The sequence below is a fragment of the Nomascus leucogenys genome, chromosome 19 (genome assembly GCF_006542625.1).
Source record: "Nomascus leucogenys isolate Asia chromosome 19, Asia_NLE_v1, whole genome shotgun sequence".
NCBI lineage: Eukaryota > Metazoa > Chordata > Mammalia > Primates > Hylobatidae > Nomascus > Nomascus leucogenys.
The window spans coordinates 1,580,159-1,597,471 of record NC_044399.1 but is presented as its reverse complement, the minus strand read 5'-3'; the positions used below and the strand labels follow the sequence as shown (position 1 = coordinate 1,597,471).

General features: G+C 45.7%; 1 protein-coding gene across 21 annotated transcripts in view; it reads left to right on the top strand.

Annotated features, from left to right (window-relative positions):
* Positions 1 to 17,313, top strand: part of MYT1L (myelin transcription factor 1 like) — a 531,685-nt gene that overhangs the window by 418,040 nt on the left and 96,332 nt on the right. For all 21 annotated transcript variants that reach the window (XM_030799643.1, XM_030799637.1, XM_030799642.1 and 18 more), the window contains 4 exons: positions 10,521 to 10,771; positions 13,347 to 13,583; positions 15,235 to 15,356; positions 16,232 to 16,300. In XM_030799643.1, the coding sequence (XP_030655503.1) occupies positions 10,521 to 10,771; positions 13,347 to 13,583; positions 15,235 to 15,356; positions 16,232 to 16,300 (679 nt within the window). The remainder of the gene's footprint in view (positions 1 to 10,520; positions 10,772 to 13,346; positions 13,584 to 15,234; positions 15,357 to 16,231; positions 16,301 to 17,313) is intronic.

Sequence of the window (17,313 nt, the reverse complement as noted above, 5' to 3'; positions counted from 1 at the left end):
GGCAGCCCTGGGCTCCTGGGAGCTTTGAGGAGCTCTGCACGCATCTCCTTGGTGTTCTCAGCCTTGCATGCACATGAGAACCATCTGGGGAGATTTTTTTCTTAATTCTTATGCCCAACCTGCCTTCATGACCAATGAAATCAGAATCCCTGGGGTGCTCCCTGCACGACACGATGGCATTTTTGAGAAGTTCACCAGTGATTCCCGTGCAGCCACAGCTAGTGGCCTCCTTGTCACCCAGCCTCTTCATAGCAAGACCAGGACCTGGGTCCCCCTGTAACTGGGGACAATGGAACAAAACAAGGCCCAGCCTGGGGTGCTGCCGGCAGAGCCATAACTTTGTTCCTTGCTGGCTTGTGGCTGCTGTGGCACCAACAAGATAGAGCTCATGCAACAAACACAGCACCATGGGCTTCACGGGAAAGGAGTAGTTTATTTTGACCAATGCTTATTTGAACCACTACCAAGAGTGAACTAGTCACCATTTCACTACAAAGCTAGTTGGTAAGTAGTTTTTCATTAGAGGGGAAGACTGTATTTATTTAATTTTATTTATCTAACCATATGTCTGCTCTAAATTCTAAGCTGTACAGACGTAATTGCCAAGTTTTACCAATTGGGACTTGGGGTGTAAATGTTCTGATGATTTAGAAGTCTTAATCATGATGCTCTCTAGCACAGGGGAAGGAAATAGTTTTTTAAAAAAGGTCATCAAGCTTTTCTTTGAAAAAGATATTTAGGGCTGGGTACAGTGGTTCATGCCTGTAATCCCAGCACTTTGGGAGGCTGAGGCAGGTGGATCACTTGGTGTCAAGAGTTCAAGACCAGCCTGGCCTTGAACTCTTTTCTACTGGCAAAACCCTGTTTCTACTAAAAATACAAAAATTAGCTGGGCATGGTGGCTCATGCCTATAATCCCAGCTGCTCAGTAGGCTGAGGCACAAGAATCGCTTCAACCTGGGAGGCAGAGGTTGAAGTGAGCTGAGATATTGTGCTGCTGCTCTCCAGCCTGGGGGACAGAGCAAGACTCTGTATCAAAAACAAAGAAAAAGGTACTTAGTTAAAATCACAGTACACATACACACACAATATTTAAACCGAATGCTTGGAGACTTCAGAAACCATTTTTCTCATTCTACAGGAATTGCTGCACATCTTTCTAAGCTATGGTATTTCTTGCCTTAATAAGAATTTATTTGTATAGTGAATGAAATTTAGTATTTCTTGGAGGTATCATGTATTGGTCAGAAACACAGACATAAATGGATAAAAGGAGTGACTGCAGCGTATAACAGAAATAGTTCTGTTGGTTTGTTTTGTTGCTTGTTTCGTAATAATTTCAGGTTTCTTGTCATCTCATTTGTTGATCTGCAAGTGAAGGTTCAAAAGAAATTAAGTTCTCCTAATTGAAGGCTGTTTATATGATTTCCAATTCATTGATGTTTTACCGGGATCGGATCCCTTCTTTCACTAGATGTTCATTTTTACACACCTGTTTTTTTGTTGTTCTTGTTCCGTGTGGGCTGATTTCTTTCTTCAGCTTCATTGTTAAGGTCAGGCTCCAGCCTGAGAAGGAAAGGGGGCTTCTGGGTAAAGTCGTGACCAGCAGAGCCGTCTCCAGGTCACGGTGCCTTTAGGGGACCCGAAGTCAAATCCACTGAGCAGATTCTCGGTGCCATTCTTAGGAGCTGGATGCTACTGGACAAGTTAGCCGAGTGCGGCATGGGTTTCTTCGGGAGCAGACAGGAAGCAAGGGTGTCCTCTGCTGACCTTGCGAGGTTGCAGTGAAGATCAGCCGAGACGGGATGGGTGTGAGGACGCGCTCTGTGGCGCCATCACATGTTAGTTACTGGCATTGATCATCGCATGCCCAGCAGAGGCCCTGCTGTGGACACTAGGGCTGAGCCACGCTTTGCGGCCGACCCCCTAGAAACAAGCGTCTATTGATTAGACAGGCTGAAGGCTCAATGTTAGGGCTTCAGGAAAACAGAGCAAAGGAAACGCAGCCTCTTACCACAGTGCAGTGAGAAAACGAGCCCACCCTCCGCTTATTTGTGTGTAAATTTTAGAGGCGCAAGTGTTACGCGGATGTATTGTGTGGGCGTGAAGTCTGGGCTTTTAGTGACACTGTTTCCATTTCACTAGACTCATCTGACAGATTTTAAAAGTCTCCTGGCTGGGCGCGGGGGCTCACGCCTGTAATCCCAGCACTTTTGGAGGCTGAGGTGGGCGGATCACAAGGTCAGGAGATCAAGACCATCCTGGCTAACACAGTGAAACCCCGTCTCTACTAAAAATACAAAAAATTGGCATGGCGTGGTGGCGGGCGCCTGTAGTCCCAGCTGCTCCGGAGGCTGAGGCAGGAGAATGACATGAACCTGGGAGGCAGAGCTTGCAGTGAGCGGAGATCGCGCCACTGCACTCCAGCCTGGGCAACAGAGCGAGACTCCGTCTCAAAAAAAAAAAAAAAAAAAAGCCTCCTGGAAAGTGCCCACTAGGACAAGACTGGCTGGTAGGGTTGTTGATGGGGTGTGATCCAAGGGGATCCGGCCCCACTCCTGGGCAGCAGGTGGGAGATTCTGACTGCAGAGTGACTGCTGTCTGCAGTTACCCTCCAAGGTATCTTTGCTTCAGGTGCACAAAGAATTGAGTCATTGCTCCTAAAAAGAGGCAGAGAAATGGGCCTGTCATAAGGGAGAAAAGTACAGTTCTTAGCAACCAAAGATCAGGGCCATGGAGCTACAGAATGAAATAATACATAGGACCTTCTCTACAGCCTTGGAGAATCATCCCTTAAATCACACCAGCTGTGATCAAACCACTCACAAAATCTTCACTTCACCAGCTGCATCCTTCCAGACACAGCACACCAGTGTTTGCTGTCCATCTGTCAATCTGTGTCTATGTGTCTATGTGTCTGTCTGGGTGTCTGCCTATCCGTCTGTCAGTCTGTCATTCCTTCCCTCAGGATACACAAGATAGTGAAACACACACTGCTGCCCAGTGAAGTGAGGAGTCCCTCTGCCTGCAGGATTAGCGTGCGCTTTACCAAAGTGGCAAACTTCAGATGAGATTATAGAGTTTGGGCAGAAATCATGCAAAGGTAGGGAAACACACAGGACGGTGAGCACAGCCAGCGGTCTGGAGGCAGGACGGAGACCCGTGAGAAGGAAGAACAGGGAAAGCTGTGGGGGCTGCGGAGGAAGGGCTTCACGTTGTCTATAGGAAATAGAAATCCACACAGGGTGACGGAGGGGCTGAGGGGAGGAGGACTGGGCATCCACTCGGGTGTCTGGGCCCTGCCCTCTCCCGGGAGCTCCAAGCCACGGCCCACCCACCCTGTTTTGTGTGGTGAGCTAAGAATGGCTTTGACATTTTTAAAGAATTGGAGAAAAGCACAGTTGACAATATTTTTCGATATATAAAAGCTATGTGAAATTCCGTTTCCATGCCATGCATAGAGTGCCGTTGGCACCTGGCTGCCCTCAGGGCTTGGTAGGCAGGTTGTGGTTGCTCCTACAGTGCAGGGCAGAGCCAAGTGGCCACAAAAACGATCGCACAGTTTCCAAAGCCTAAACATTTGCTACGAAATCCTCTCCAGAAAAAGTTGCCAACCCCTGGCCTATTATATCTCCACCTTTACTGTGTCTCCAGGCAACACACCCCACCCTTGGGGGCCTAATCCTGTCAGGTTACCAGCCCCCGAATGGGCTCTGCCCATGTTCTCCTTTTGATTATTCCCAGCTTCCAAATTCTACAGCGCTCAGACCTTCCCATCATCTTGGCACTTCCTCTTCTTTGTCCCCTGCCCTCCTGGCCACACAGACAACTCCCCTGACTGCCTGGGCAGCTGCAGACTCGGCTCATTCTCTCCTTCATGACCCCTCTGGAGTGCACCTCCCTAGCCCTCTGTCTCCAGCCCCACCACACCCGCCGTCAGGGCTCCCTTCTTCCCTCCACCTGGCTGACTTCCCCACGGCCTCTCTACCTGAGCAGAGGCCACGCCCTGGTGAAGTTCTCTCCTCCTGCAGGCAGTCCGCGGCCCTTCCTGCCACTCTGCAGCTGCCTGCGTCCATGGAGCTGGGTACCACACTGCCCTACAGCGTGGCTGTGTCTCACCTCTCGGGCACCACCTGCCGAGACAGCCTGTCTTCCCACGGGCCGCAATCTCCTGCTAGGCCACAGGCCGGGTCTGCAGATTATCTCCACCCTCTAGGGCCAGGGCAGGCCAGGCAGGCAGTAGCTGTGCCAAGGACACTGAGGAAAAGAGAGCCTGAAACCTAGACCTCGACACCCTTTGGACATCAGCTCAACTCCAGCAAGTAGACCGTGTGCCTTGGAGATGTCATCCCACAGGCTAGAAAGCTCCGCTCTTTCCCATGTAAGATTAGACGTCGGTATTTCAACTTAACTTGAAACACTAGTTGGAAGTGTGTAAAGACTGTGATACTCAGTGCCACAGATTAGGGCCTGAATCAAGTTAGGTCTAAAGATTACTAGGTCCCAGCTAGTGGACACATCTCCATGATGGACATCTTGTGATTGCATTTGTCTAGTTTTCATGGAAATTCATATTGTGGAGACATGTTTATCTATTCTCTGCAAGAAAAGGTGAATACATAAGGCAATAGACATTTCTAGGAGAACAAGGCATGTACATTTAGTAAGAATTTCACAAGCAGAGTAGGTGAATGAAAAGGTCCTACCTGGAACATTTTGTATTTTGTATTATTATTATTATTATTATTATTATTATTATTATTATGTCAACAGCTGTATTTAATCACACAAATCCTGTGTGCTTTTCCTTTTTTCCTGCAGTAGAGGAAATGGAATAGTTGAAGAGGTATTTTTAGGATGGTTTCAGATCCAGCGGCTGCTCCTGTTTCAAGGCAGCTCTGGCATCTACAGTTAAAGCTACTGCATTGCTCGTAACATACAGTGATGTTCTGGGCGCCTGGAAGAACATTAACACATTCTTGTCTGCTGATGGATTGAAAAGCAATTTGATCAAAAATAGCTTTGGGCCAGCGTGGTGGCTCAAGCCTGTAATCCCAGGACTTTGGGAGGCCAAGGCAGGCAGATCACCTGAAGTCAGGAGTTCGAGATCAGCCTGGCCAACATGGTGAAACCCTGTCTCTACTAAAAATACAAAAATTAGCTGGGCATGGTGGTGCGTGCCTGTAATCCCAGCTACTTGGGAGGCTGAGGCAAGAGAATCACGTGAGCCTGAGAGGCAGAGATTGCAATGAGTCAAGATCATGCCACTGCACTCCAGCCTGGGTGACAGAGTGAGACTCTTCTCAAAAAAAAAAAGCTTTGTTTGCCAAAAGAAAAAGAAAATGCATTCTGTCGTTGTGAAACTGCTCTCATCAGACCAAGCATCCTCCGTGCTGGAAGAGGGGGAACAGAGCACCCCCAATCTGAAGCCCCTGCTCTGCAGTGCCCCCTGCTGTCAGGGCACTGAGCCGAGCAATGCTGATTGTGGTCCAAAAGACACTGGCATGACGGGCTATGCTGACATTTTACAAATAGGGATAATTATTAGGACCAATGACCTTCCTTTCCTGAGCAATTTTAACTGTAGGCACTCTTATTTTTATTTTTGTTTTAATTAAAACTTTTAAATGACGTTTTTATATTCAGTAAAGGATGCATGTGAAAGTAGATACTGTCTTAGTTGCCCATTTGGGTGTAGTGAGTTGACAGGCGCATCAAAAGACTCGACAGTCAGTCACCGACTAAAATTCGGTCCTGTCCACTTGGCATCATCTAGTTGTAGCATCTTATGAATTAAATATCTGGGAAAGTCAATGCATGGTCACATCTACATTTTATAACTTCAGGATAATTTAAGGTGACTCAAGTAAGATGAGAGGAAGAAATGCAGAGAGTCGTTTTAGTTAAAAATTCTTTGGAGTAAAATGTTGTCACATAGAGGTAGCATTTTTCTTTTCTGTTTCAACTTTTATTTTAGATACAGAGGGCACCTGTGCATGTTGATTACACAGGCATACTGCACCCAGGCAGTGAACACGGTATCCAAGAGGTAGTTCTCCAACCCACGCCCCTCTCTAGTGTCCACAGTGTTGATTGTTCCCATGTTTATGTCCCTGTGTGCTCTATGTTTAGCTCCCACTTACAAGTGACAATATGTGGTACAAAGTTTTCTGTCCCTGCATTAATTCATTTAGGTTTGTGGCCTCCAGCACCATCCATGTTACTGCAAATGACATGACTTTATTCTTTTTATGGCTGCATAGTATTACACAGTGTCTATGTACCACATTTTCTTTATCTAATCCACCACTGATGGGCGCCTAGGTTGATTCTGTGCCTCTGCTATTGTGAAGAGCATGGTGATGAGCATACGAGTGCATGTGTCTTTCTGGTACAGTGATCTATTTTCGTTTGGGTAAATACTCAGTAACGGGACTGCTGGGTCTAATGGTAGCTCTGTTGTAAGTGCTTTGAGAAAACTTCAAACTACTGTCCAGTGGCTGAACTAATTTGCATTTCCACCAAGAATGTATAAGTGTTCTCTTTTCTCCACAGCCTCTCCAGCATCTGCTGTTTTTGGCTTTTTAATAATAGCCATTCAGACTGGTGTGAGATGCTGTCTCACTGTGGTTTTGATTTGCAGTTCTCTGGTGATTAGTGATATTGAGCATTTTATCACATGGTTGTTGGCCACTTGTATGTCTTCTTTTGAAAAGTGTCTGTTCATGTTCTTTGCCCATTTTTAATGGGGTTATTTGTGGTTTGCTTGTTGATTTATTTGTTCCTTACAGATGTCAGATATTAGGCCTTTGTCATCTGACATAGTTTGTGAATATCTTCTCCTGTTCTGTAGGTTATCTGTCTGCTCCATTGATAGTTTCTTTTGCTGTGCAGAAGCGCTTTAGTTTAATTAGGTCCCGCTTGTCTATTTTTGTTTTTGTTGCAATTGCTTTTGGAGACCTAGCCAAAAAAAATTTGCCAAAGCCAATGTTGAAAAGAGTATTTCCTAGGTTTTCTTCTCAGATTTTTATAGTATGACATCTTACATTTGCATCTTTAATCCATCTTAAGTTAATTTTTGTATATGGCAAGAGTATGGGTCTAGTTTCATTCTTCTGTGAATAGCTCAGCCGTTATCCCAGTACCATTTCCCCATTGCTTGCTCTCATTGGCCTTGTCAAAGATCAGATGGTTGTAGGTGCGTGGCTTTATTTCTGAGTTTTCTATTGTGTTCCATTGGTCTGTGTGTCTGTTTTTACACTGGTACCAAGCTATGTTGGTTACTGTAGCCTTATAGTGTACTTTGAAGTCAGGCAGAGTGTAACCCCTGGCTTTGTGTATTTTGCTTAGGATTGCTTTGGCTCTTTGGGCTATTTTTGATTTCACAGAAATTTTAGAATCTTTTTTTTCTAACTGTAAAGAATTACATTGGTAGTTTGATAGGAATAGAATTGAATCTGTAGATTGCTTTGGGCAGTACGGCCATTTTAACAATATTGATTCTTCCAATTCATGAACATGGAACATTTTTCCATTTCTTTGTGTCGTCTCTGATTTCTTTCAGCAGTGTTTTGTACTTCTACTTGTGGACGTCGCTCACCTCCTTGGTGAGCTGTGCTCCTAGGTATTTCCTTTTCTTTGTGGCTACTGTGAATGGAATTGCCTGCTTGATTGACGGTGAGCCTGGTTGTTATTGGTGTATAGAGATGCTGGGGTAGCATTTTCTAATTGATAAGATACTGAACTCTCCCAGACAAACACATCGTTGATGGCAGTCGAGGCTCTTTGTGGACGTTGGGCAACCTCAGTCTCCACATCTGTGAAGTGGGCATGTGGTAGCATCTTACAGGGTGGTGGAGGTCTAGATGCGATCCTGTTGGAGGATACCATGAGCACAGTGTAGCAGGAGTCACTGTGAAGAAGCTCATGACAAGAAGTCTCTGGGCATGCGCAGGAGCTCCTGCCACACCTCCGCGCTCACACTCCTGAGCATCGCTCTCGCCAACGCTGAGTGCAAGGTTGCCAGCCGACCTATGTCAGCTGCCGTTGTTTGTTGCATTGACTGGTGTTATTCCTTTAATTTTTTTTAGGAATTGAAATTCCCTCATTTCAAAACAAAAATGTTATTTTTTTTAAATTTATGTGGGCAATGGTTTTTTTTTTTTCCTAAACCAGTGGCTAGTCCTCACCAGTAAAACCTAACCCCATATTATTATTTCATTTCTCCTACAATTTTTCTACTATTTCTTAACAAAATTGTAAATGATATAAAATCGCAACCTTTAGTTCATATCCAGAGTATCACAAACTGCAAACCGGTTTGTGACGGTTGCTCAGGGTGGATCAAAGGGTGCACTGCACAGGGCCCATGGGGGTGTCTTTACAGCCTCTGCTGTCTCCCTCTGGTTGACTCCCTTGCAGCCCCACAGTGGTCTCTCTCAAAGGCCCTAGTGTGGGCGGGCCTTGCTCAGACCAGCAGCCACTGCCCACCCCGCCCTGCGCTGCTGGGCTCCCTAGAGGAGGGGCATTCCCAAAGTAGAGAGAAGGGAGGGGCACACTGATGGACACTCAGACATGCTTCTCAGGGACAGCTGTGCCCCACCAGCCATGGGACCATTCTGGGTGGCTTTGCTCATTCAGATTAGCAAAACACAGTCATAATATCAACAGGTTACTATTGTATTTCACGGGTTTTGTGGGTGTGGATTTGAGCCTCTGGTTCATGCACAGGAATCTGGGTGTAAAGCGGTTACTTGCTTGGGGAATTCTCTAGCTTTTGGCAGAGGCTGAGGCAAAGACAGCGTGGCCAACTCCCGCTCTGGGCACTGTCCTCAGTCTTCCTCTGCAGGGGCCTGTGCATTACAGAATCACCAACAGCACACCTCTTCCCCATGTCCTGAGAGCCTTCAGTCCCAAACCAAACCTTATCAATGAGGACTGCTTCTTTTTTCCCTTTGTATCTGAAACCAGGGCAATTTCTTAGCATTGCTCATAATGACCGTATCAGCAATGTGAGAAAGCTTTTTGCTTCACTTAGCTTTGTTCTCTTCTTCCTCTGTGGGAAGGAGTCCCTGAGGAAGCCTGGCTCCAGGTTCAGAGCTGCTGCCAATGGCACAGAAGACACCGCAGGAGCCATGACCACCTGTGAGGTCTCCCTTTCCTTGTAGCAACAGACAAAACCATAGTTTCCATCAGAATTAGGCAGCTTGGAGCTTTGCCGATTAGGACTGGGGCAGCCCTAAGCACCAGGAGAACCCAGGCTAGAGTGTCTCTAGCCTATCACCAAGTTCTCCTAGCTACACTCACAACAGTCCCAGGGAAGCAGGCGGGGATCTCTTGGGGAAGAAGGTGCTTCCTAAAGGGAGGGGCTCACTGACGGAGGGATTTAGGACATGGGAGAGACCAGGTCCACCTCCAAGTAACTCTTCACTCTGCTGGATTCCAAGAGAAATGTCTGGCCATGCACAAATGATGTCCCGTGACATTAACTGGCAGGGATAACAATTAGTAAAGAAGGACCCATCTGGAAAAATGCTGGACTGAAACACTGTCATGTACTAAAGGAGATTTAAACAGCTCTAACAAATAACCCTTGCCCCTCAGGGCCGGTTTGGCTGTTAGTGAGTGTGGTGGCTCAGAAAGGATTACTGGGCAGTGGGAATCGTGTCAGTGAGGGTCAGTGCAGGGAACAGAGAGGCCGTGGCTATGAAAGAGGCAGCTGCACACGTGCCCCACATGTCTGCCCACCACCAAGTGGCCACTCAGGTGTTTCAACATTTATCCTGAGCTTATTCTCTATGTGCATTTCCTCCTTTCACTCCCATGGCCTGTATCAGAATTCTAGAAAAAAAGGATGTTGGACTCACCCTATCTGGTCTGCATGCCCAGCCAGAAATCCACCTCCCAAAGCACGTGGTCCCCACAGGCCCAGCAGGTGGCCCCCAGGTCCCCTTGAATCCTGGTCACCTGCACAGAGGACCCAGGGCCCCAGGAGGCTGCCGCAGCCCCTCTGGCTGAAAGGAACAGCCCACCTCTTGACAGATAAGAGACTGTGGATCCAGGTCGGGTCACCAAAAGTGCTCATGAGCCCTCATGTGCTGCGGAGGGACCCCACTCACGCTTAGGGCCTCGACTGGGATTTGACTGGGCTAGAATTCTCAGTCGCTTCCCTACACCCTGTGGCTCCTGAAAGCTAGCCAGGCGTGTGTCTGTCTTTCGAGGGACCAGGTAACCGCCTGGGCTGGGTGCGAGGTGCAGCCTTTCCAACAGGTCGATGAGTTCTCCTCCAGGGCAAAAAAAAAAAAAAGGAAAAAAGAAGAAAAAAAAAGAAAAGGAGCCAGAAGGTTTTGTTTTGTTTTCGTTTGCCTGTTGTTTGTTTTCTTTACACATAAGCCCCGGCACCCTGAGGGCCGTCCCACGCGGCTGTGTGGCTGAGGCCGGGGCGGGCAGGCCCTGCCGTGTGATGTCTGCCATGTGCCCTGCGGCCGGAGCCTGAGTCATCCCTGTCCCTGTCTCCCCAGCGAAGCGGTACTGCAAGGACCCCAGCCCCAGCAGCAGCAGCACCAGCAGCTACGCGCCCAGCAGCAGCAGCAACCTGAGCTGCGGCGGGGGCAGCAGCGCCAGCAGCACCTGCAGCAAGAGCAGCTTCGACTACACGCACGACATGGAGGCGGCCCACATGGCGGCCACCGCCATCCTCAACCTGTCCACGCGCTGCCGCGAGATGCCGCAGAACCTGAGCACCAAGCCGCAGGACCTGTGCGCCACGCGGGTACGCGCGCCTGGGCAGGTGGAGCCACCTGGCGGGTGGGGGAGGCCGGGCCGCGGACCCAGCCACCGAGACACGCGGCGCTTTCAGGGCAGCCTTATGGTGCAAACGCCATGATCTCCTAAACCATTCTTGCCACTGTGAACAATTAGTGCAGCTTCCCTTAAAGCAGCCTGAACACACCATTGTCCAAAGCACATCCATTTTCTAAATCACAGGCAAGGGTCAGATCTTGTAGATTAACGTGCATCAATGGATCCTTCTCTCCAGGATCCAGAAGCGTTTCTGTAAACAAAGGACACCACGTGGGACTCCTGTGGTCTCCAGTGACCACACAGAGCATGCAAAACGAAGCGTGGATCTCCCTTGAACTTTGACAGGAAGCTCTGCTAGCACCGTTGTCAAGTGAAATGCAGGGATCTGCCCATGGATTCCTGGGTAGCAGGGAAACAAAGGAAGTAAAAATCAGACTTCACACCAAGGGATCAGCCATGTATTTACAGCCAGCACTCGTTAGTTCCACATTTTCATGGATGCTATAGTGCTATGAAAGGCATAGAAAGAGTGTCTATTTTTAATTTTCTTATCAATTGAACCAGTGCTTATGCTGGGCAGGAGAGAGAGCGTTTAAGATGCAGCACAGACCTGGGAGACAGCTGCCTCGACGAGGCCGCTGGGCGGCCGGGGAGAACCAGGTGGTGCCAGGGAGCAGTCCAATTGTGTTCTCAGAGGAGACGCTGAGCAGCAGACATGTTCACCTCCTCTCCTGATAAACAAAGGGCTCTCCACTGTGTAGCCCTGCCTGGCCATGTACCTGAGTGCACAACACTGACAGTGGTTCTTGTAAATATTTGTAGTTGGTATGAATGAAGAAAGGTCAGTAATCTTACATTTTGCAAATGTTTTTTTCTTCTATCAGTATGTTTAGTCCTAGATATTGGAGAAGCATCAGGGGCATGCAGTTTTCATGGTGATCAAGGTTGCAAAAATGCAAGGTTAGCATGGAAGAGATTCTGTGGCAACCACAAAAAAAAAAAAAAAAAGGCAGAGACCCCTTCCAACTTTTGTTGCACTTTCTTAAAATTAAACTAAGACTGAGAGAATAAATCCAACATTATGAAGCTTAAATTAGTATCAAAGCTTCAAATCAGAGTGCACTTTGACAAAGAGAGTTCAGGCAGAATGAGACTGTATAATTTATCAAGGTAACAGCTCCAGGAACGGGGGTCTCATTCCAAGCATCTTCCTTCTGCTGTTGCATCCAGAGGAGAGAGCTGCTAGACCCTTGAGGAGGCAGCAGCTTTCAGACCAGCTCTGAAATCAAATTTTGCTAAAGAGAGTGTCACTCTTTGGGGAACAAACATGCAGGATTGTTAGGGGTATTTTGATTTTTTTTTTTAACTTTCTGTCCACGTGTCCATTCTTCTGACTCTCTTCCTGGGAGGCAAGTGCTGCAGAATTATTGATGCATTTCAAAGCATCCTTTAAAAAACCAAAAAGCCTCACCCTGTACCTCTTTGGGTTTTTTTTTTTTTTTTAAGCCAGTAGACTAAATTGCAGGTTTGCTGAAATTTAGAGATCAGACGGTAATCACTGTAGTAAAGTATTTTTAGCTGCAACTGCCGATCTTCTTTCTTAAGGTGGAAAATTATCTTCATTATAAAAGTTCTTATTACAGCCAGTCGCAGTGGCTCATACCTGTAATCTCAGCACTTTGGGAGGCTGAGGCAGCCAGATCACTTGAGGTCAGGAGTTCGAGACCAGCCTGGCCAACATATAGTGAAACCCCATCTCTACTAAAAAATACAAAAATTAGTTGGGCATGGTGGCGCAAACCTGTAGTCCCAGCTACTTGGGAAGCTGAGACAGAAGAATCGCTTGAACCTGGGAGGTGGAGGTTGCAGTGAGCCCAGGTCGTGCCACTGCACTCCAGCCTGGGTACCAGAGCAAGACTCTGTCCCTCAAAAAAAAAAACAAATTGTATTAGAAGGTAAATTTTAGTTTATTCTCTTTCCTTCCTTCATCTTTCTAATTCCTTTGTTATCCTCCTCCCTAATTCTTGAACTATTAGCATCAATAAAACTAAAAGAGAATTTTTAAGCTGATATATGTGTGTTTATACACACACATACATACATGCACATACATGTATATACACACATTCATACACACAAAATTTTTATCTCTTAGGTATTTGTAACAGTAATAAAATTAAAATTAAGCACTTTGTAATTTTCTTCTGAACAAACTCTACATCAGAGATACAATAGGACAAAAAGGAAGGAGAGAGAGAGGATAGACAGTAGATAAATAGGGAAATGGAGGGAGGGAGGGAGGGAGGGATGGATGGATGGATGCCTGGATTCTCCAACCAATTTTGCAGCTAAGCCTGGGATAGCAGGAATGTACCAACAGACCAGGCCTGTTCACCTTGGGAGTTTAGGCCAAGGAAACAGCAGTGAGGAATTCTGTGTTGAACGCTACACTGGCTGACGGCAGGACTGCAATCTGGGAGGAAGGACTCGTGGTGTTACCAGATGCCAGACCAAGCACAGTCACCATGTCTTTCTACCGACAGAACCCTGACATGGAGGTGGATGAGAACGGGACCCTGGACCTCAGCATGAACAAGCAGAGGCCGCGGGACAGCTGCTGCCCCATCCTGACCCCTCTGGAGCCCATGTCCCCCCAGCAGCAGGCAGTGATGAACAACCGGTGTTTCCAGCTGGGCGAGGGTGACTGCTGGGACTTGCCCGTAGACTACACCAAAATGAAACCCCGGAGGATAGACGAGGACGAGTCCAAAGACATTACTGTATGTCCTTTTCATTGAGCCTGTGTTGACTGCCAGACTTAAACATGGGGCCCCAGCTGAAAGAAAAGCCATTTGCACATACCTTATAAGAAAATGTATTTTCTCTTTAAATATGACCTTTAGCTGAGGAGGACTTAGGAAACAGTTTTTGTTGACCCAGAAGAGATTTGAGACTAACATTGATTAGAGTGAAACAAACTATTGACTCTTATAAATGGTAAAGTTTATTTTCTAACAAATATGTTTTGTTACAAATGATTACTCTAAGAAAACGTATAAATAGCATGTGAGTTCATTTTTCTGGGTGTCCTGTTGAAACAATGCAGGATTTTCCTTGCAGGTAGAGAATTCTAATAGAGTCTTAGATACTTAAATGGTTAACTATGTGCTATTAATTAACTAGCTCTTTGAAACTAAGGACAGTGTCCCTTCTCTAAGAAACCTAAAGTATTCAAAAGAGTTTACTCTAGCCTTGAATAAACTATTTTAGTACCATCACCTAAATCTTTATTTATGACAGTATGACTAAAACATATATGTCAAGAACATATTTTTGAAGTAGCTACAGTGTTCAAATTCAGGTTATTAAAATAGATATAATGCCCTTTAGGCTTTGAAAAGAAATAAAGAAAAATGTTTTCTTTATGTACTGACTTTAAAGTCTTTGATTCTGAGAACTATGACATCTTCTTTATTCACTGAAAAATGAAATTTATTTTTAGTACAATAGAGAGACCACCATCAAAGCACTAGTGTCTTACAGAAACAAGGAAATGGAAAAAAAAGAAACATTCGCCCCATGTAGAAATTAGCAGAGAGGGCACCTGCTTATAAGCCTATTATCTGCATTCTTCAAATTGATTTCAATATCCAGGCATTGTGAAAAAGAACCAAATCAGAGTGGCAAGCTAAATTTCTAAGTATTTTTTTCTCCCGCAGTGTTGAATCATTACTACCAAATAAGGCATGGTGGTTGAATCTCCAAATTTATTTTAATTGAAAGTAAGCCCTCCTAAAATGACAGAAGTGTTTCCATCCTGTATCGTCGTGGAAGACAAACCTTCCCATGTATCTAGACTTAGGGAATGTGTCTGCTGAGCATTGCCACCTGTAGAAACATCTACGTTACTGCAGTTGAACACACAACTGAAAAGGAAATTTACAGTTACGTTCCTCTAAATTGGTCTCCGTTACCTTGAATCTTAAAGCACGTGCTTGTAAAATACTGACCAACGGTGGGGGAAAGCTCAGCCCTAAGACACTGTAGTTCCAGTGTTGAATCTTTGCAGGCAAGTGTTGGATAAAGCAGCCCACCCACAGGTGTGTGCTGAATGCTGGATGAGGAAGACCAAGTTAAACGTAGTCTCTGGCTGCCAGACCATGTGTTTATCCATGTGGTAAGCACAGCCAGGTGAATATTGCATAAGGGCCCTGACCACTGACAGGTGACCATCATTTTAGGAGTTTAGAGCAGTGGAAGAAAAGTTCAATATGCATTTTCAGAAGGGGCGTTATCAGGACAAAAAGATCTTAAAGATACAGCAGAAAGAGGTGTAAGATGTAGAGGCCACCCCAGAGCCACGAACCGCCTCCCTCAGTCTGTGTGCTGTGTGATCATCCGTGTGGCTCTGAAGCTGTGTTTTGCCCACAGCCAGAAGACTTGGACCCATTCCAGGAGGCTCTAGAAGAAAGACGGTATCCCGGGGAGGTGACCATCCCAAGTCCCAAACCCAAGTACCCTCAGTGCAAGGAGAGCAAAAAGGATTTAATAACGTAAGCATGCTGTGAGGTGAAATTATGAATCTTCTTAATCTTCCCATTCTTTGGCTGATTTTTAAAAACTGGATCTGTATATGCCTTGCCGTTTGAGCATGCGACACTCGCAGCATATAAATGTTTCCGACTGCCGGGTCAGTAGAGTGAGCAGCTAACCGTGCACTTGCCTGTTCCCAGTGACGCTCTGTCGGACAGGGGCGTCATTTTCATTTAACCCGTGCATTTTGCCGCTTTTCTTCAGGGTGCTTAAATCCCCTTGCAGACATTGCAGCTAAACTGGAAACAATGAAACTTTTTTAAAAGTTTTTTTTTTTTAAACATACTTACTATTTTGGCTGTTTTTGTTTTTGTTTGGTGGCAGATGTCCAACTCCAGGGTGTGATGGGAGTGGTCATGTGACTGGTAATTACGCCTCACACAGAAGGTGTGACTTCATTTTTCTCATGGTGGATTCTGTCTTTTCAATTTATTGTTTTCAGCTTACCTCAACAATGCTGTCAAAGTAAAAATGTTGAATTCTGTGTCAACCCTTTAAGTGCTATATGTTGACCTTCAAAAGCATGCTAATTTATGTGTTGTATAATGTCTTTTATTTTCGAATAAACGACCTAAATTTGTAAAATTCTTCTTAAGCATTTAAGCCAAAGAGCGCAAATGTTTTATTTTTTAAACAATTGCTTATTAACAGAAATATTTTCTTAAATTTATATTCGAACCAATTCAGAATTAATTATACAAAAAAAATTCAATATACAGCACTTGCCCATTGCTTTTCTGCATTGAACTCTTTAATTTCGGTTTTTATGTTGTGTTTGTTCGGGAGTTACGTGCTTCGCGGTTGACTGACCTGCCTGTCCCGGCCTGTCTTACAGTCTGTCTGGCTGCCCCCTGGCGGACAAAAGCATTCGAAGTATGCTGGCCACCAGCTCCCAAGAACTCAAGTAAGATTTAATGACAATAATTCTCTTTTAAAAATCCATACACTCAGTAGTTCACAAAAAAAAATGATATGTCATTTGCAAAGAAAAATGCCTGTTAAAAAACACGGCCTGTGCACCCCAGTGCCTTGATGTAGACACGGGATTGGGTCCTCGGAATTTCAGCCACTTTTCCACACAACCCGTTCTGCCTTTTCCCCTGACATACCTCCAGCCTGTTCATGTCATATCCTTCCTATCTGGAATATCCTAAAGCATGAGTGTTTTCGCTTCAGATATGCATGCATATGGAAGGGAAATTTTACAGTTACTCAAATTTTTAGAAAATGACTGTAAATAATCAAAATTTAATTTTTAAAAGAAATTCATAGGAGTATTTACAATATGGATACTTAAATAGCACTTATGACAAAATCTACCATCATAATAGCTAATGTATTAAATACACTGTGGTCTTAGTCATGAATACTCTTCAGGACAGTGACAACTCGCGGTTCAGGGATCCGGAGAGTCATGGAATTCCTCCAGACACACATCATTCTAGAGTTTTACCTCCCTCTTCTCTATGCCTGTAATTTTTAAGCATAAATCTGGCAAAATGGTGAAATACCTACATTTATACTGCAACACTGAGATTTCCCTCCTTCACATAGATATCTCTAGATGTAGGTCCAGACAGGTTCGGAAGAAGCGGGTAGAAGTCACGGGGGGAGTCTCAAAGCCTCCGCACTCCAGGGAGAGCATACGTGCAGGTGCACACGGGGAAAGAGGGCAAGACCTGGGAGATGCTCACAGCACAATGAGAGCCAAGAGTGCCCAGATAATCGATTTCAATTATCGGACAGGCCATATCATTAGGTCCAATTGCTTGGTTTTCCTTTTGTTTGGAAAAAGCGCTATCCACGCAAAGATAATGCTGCTTTTCAACCCACATTTGATCGCTTTCCCGATCATCCCACCCCACCTCGGCATCCCAGGACCCTGACGATAGACCAGCACTACTGCAAAGCGTAGGC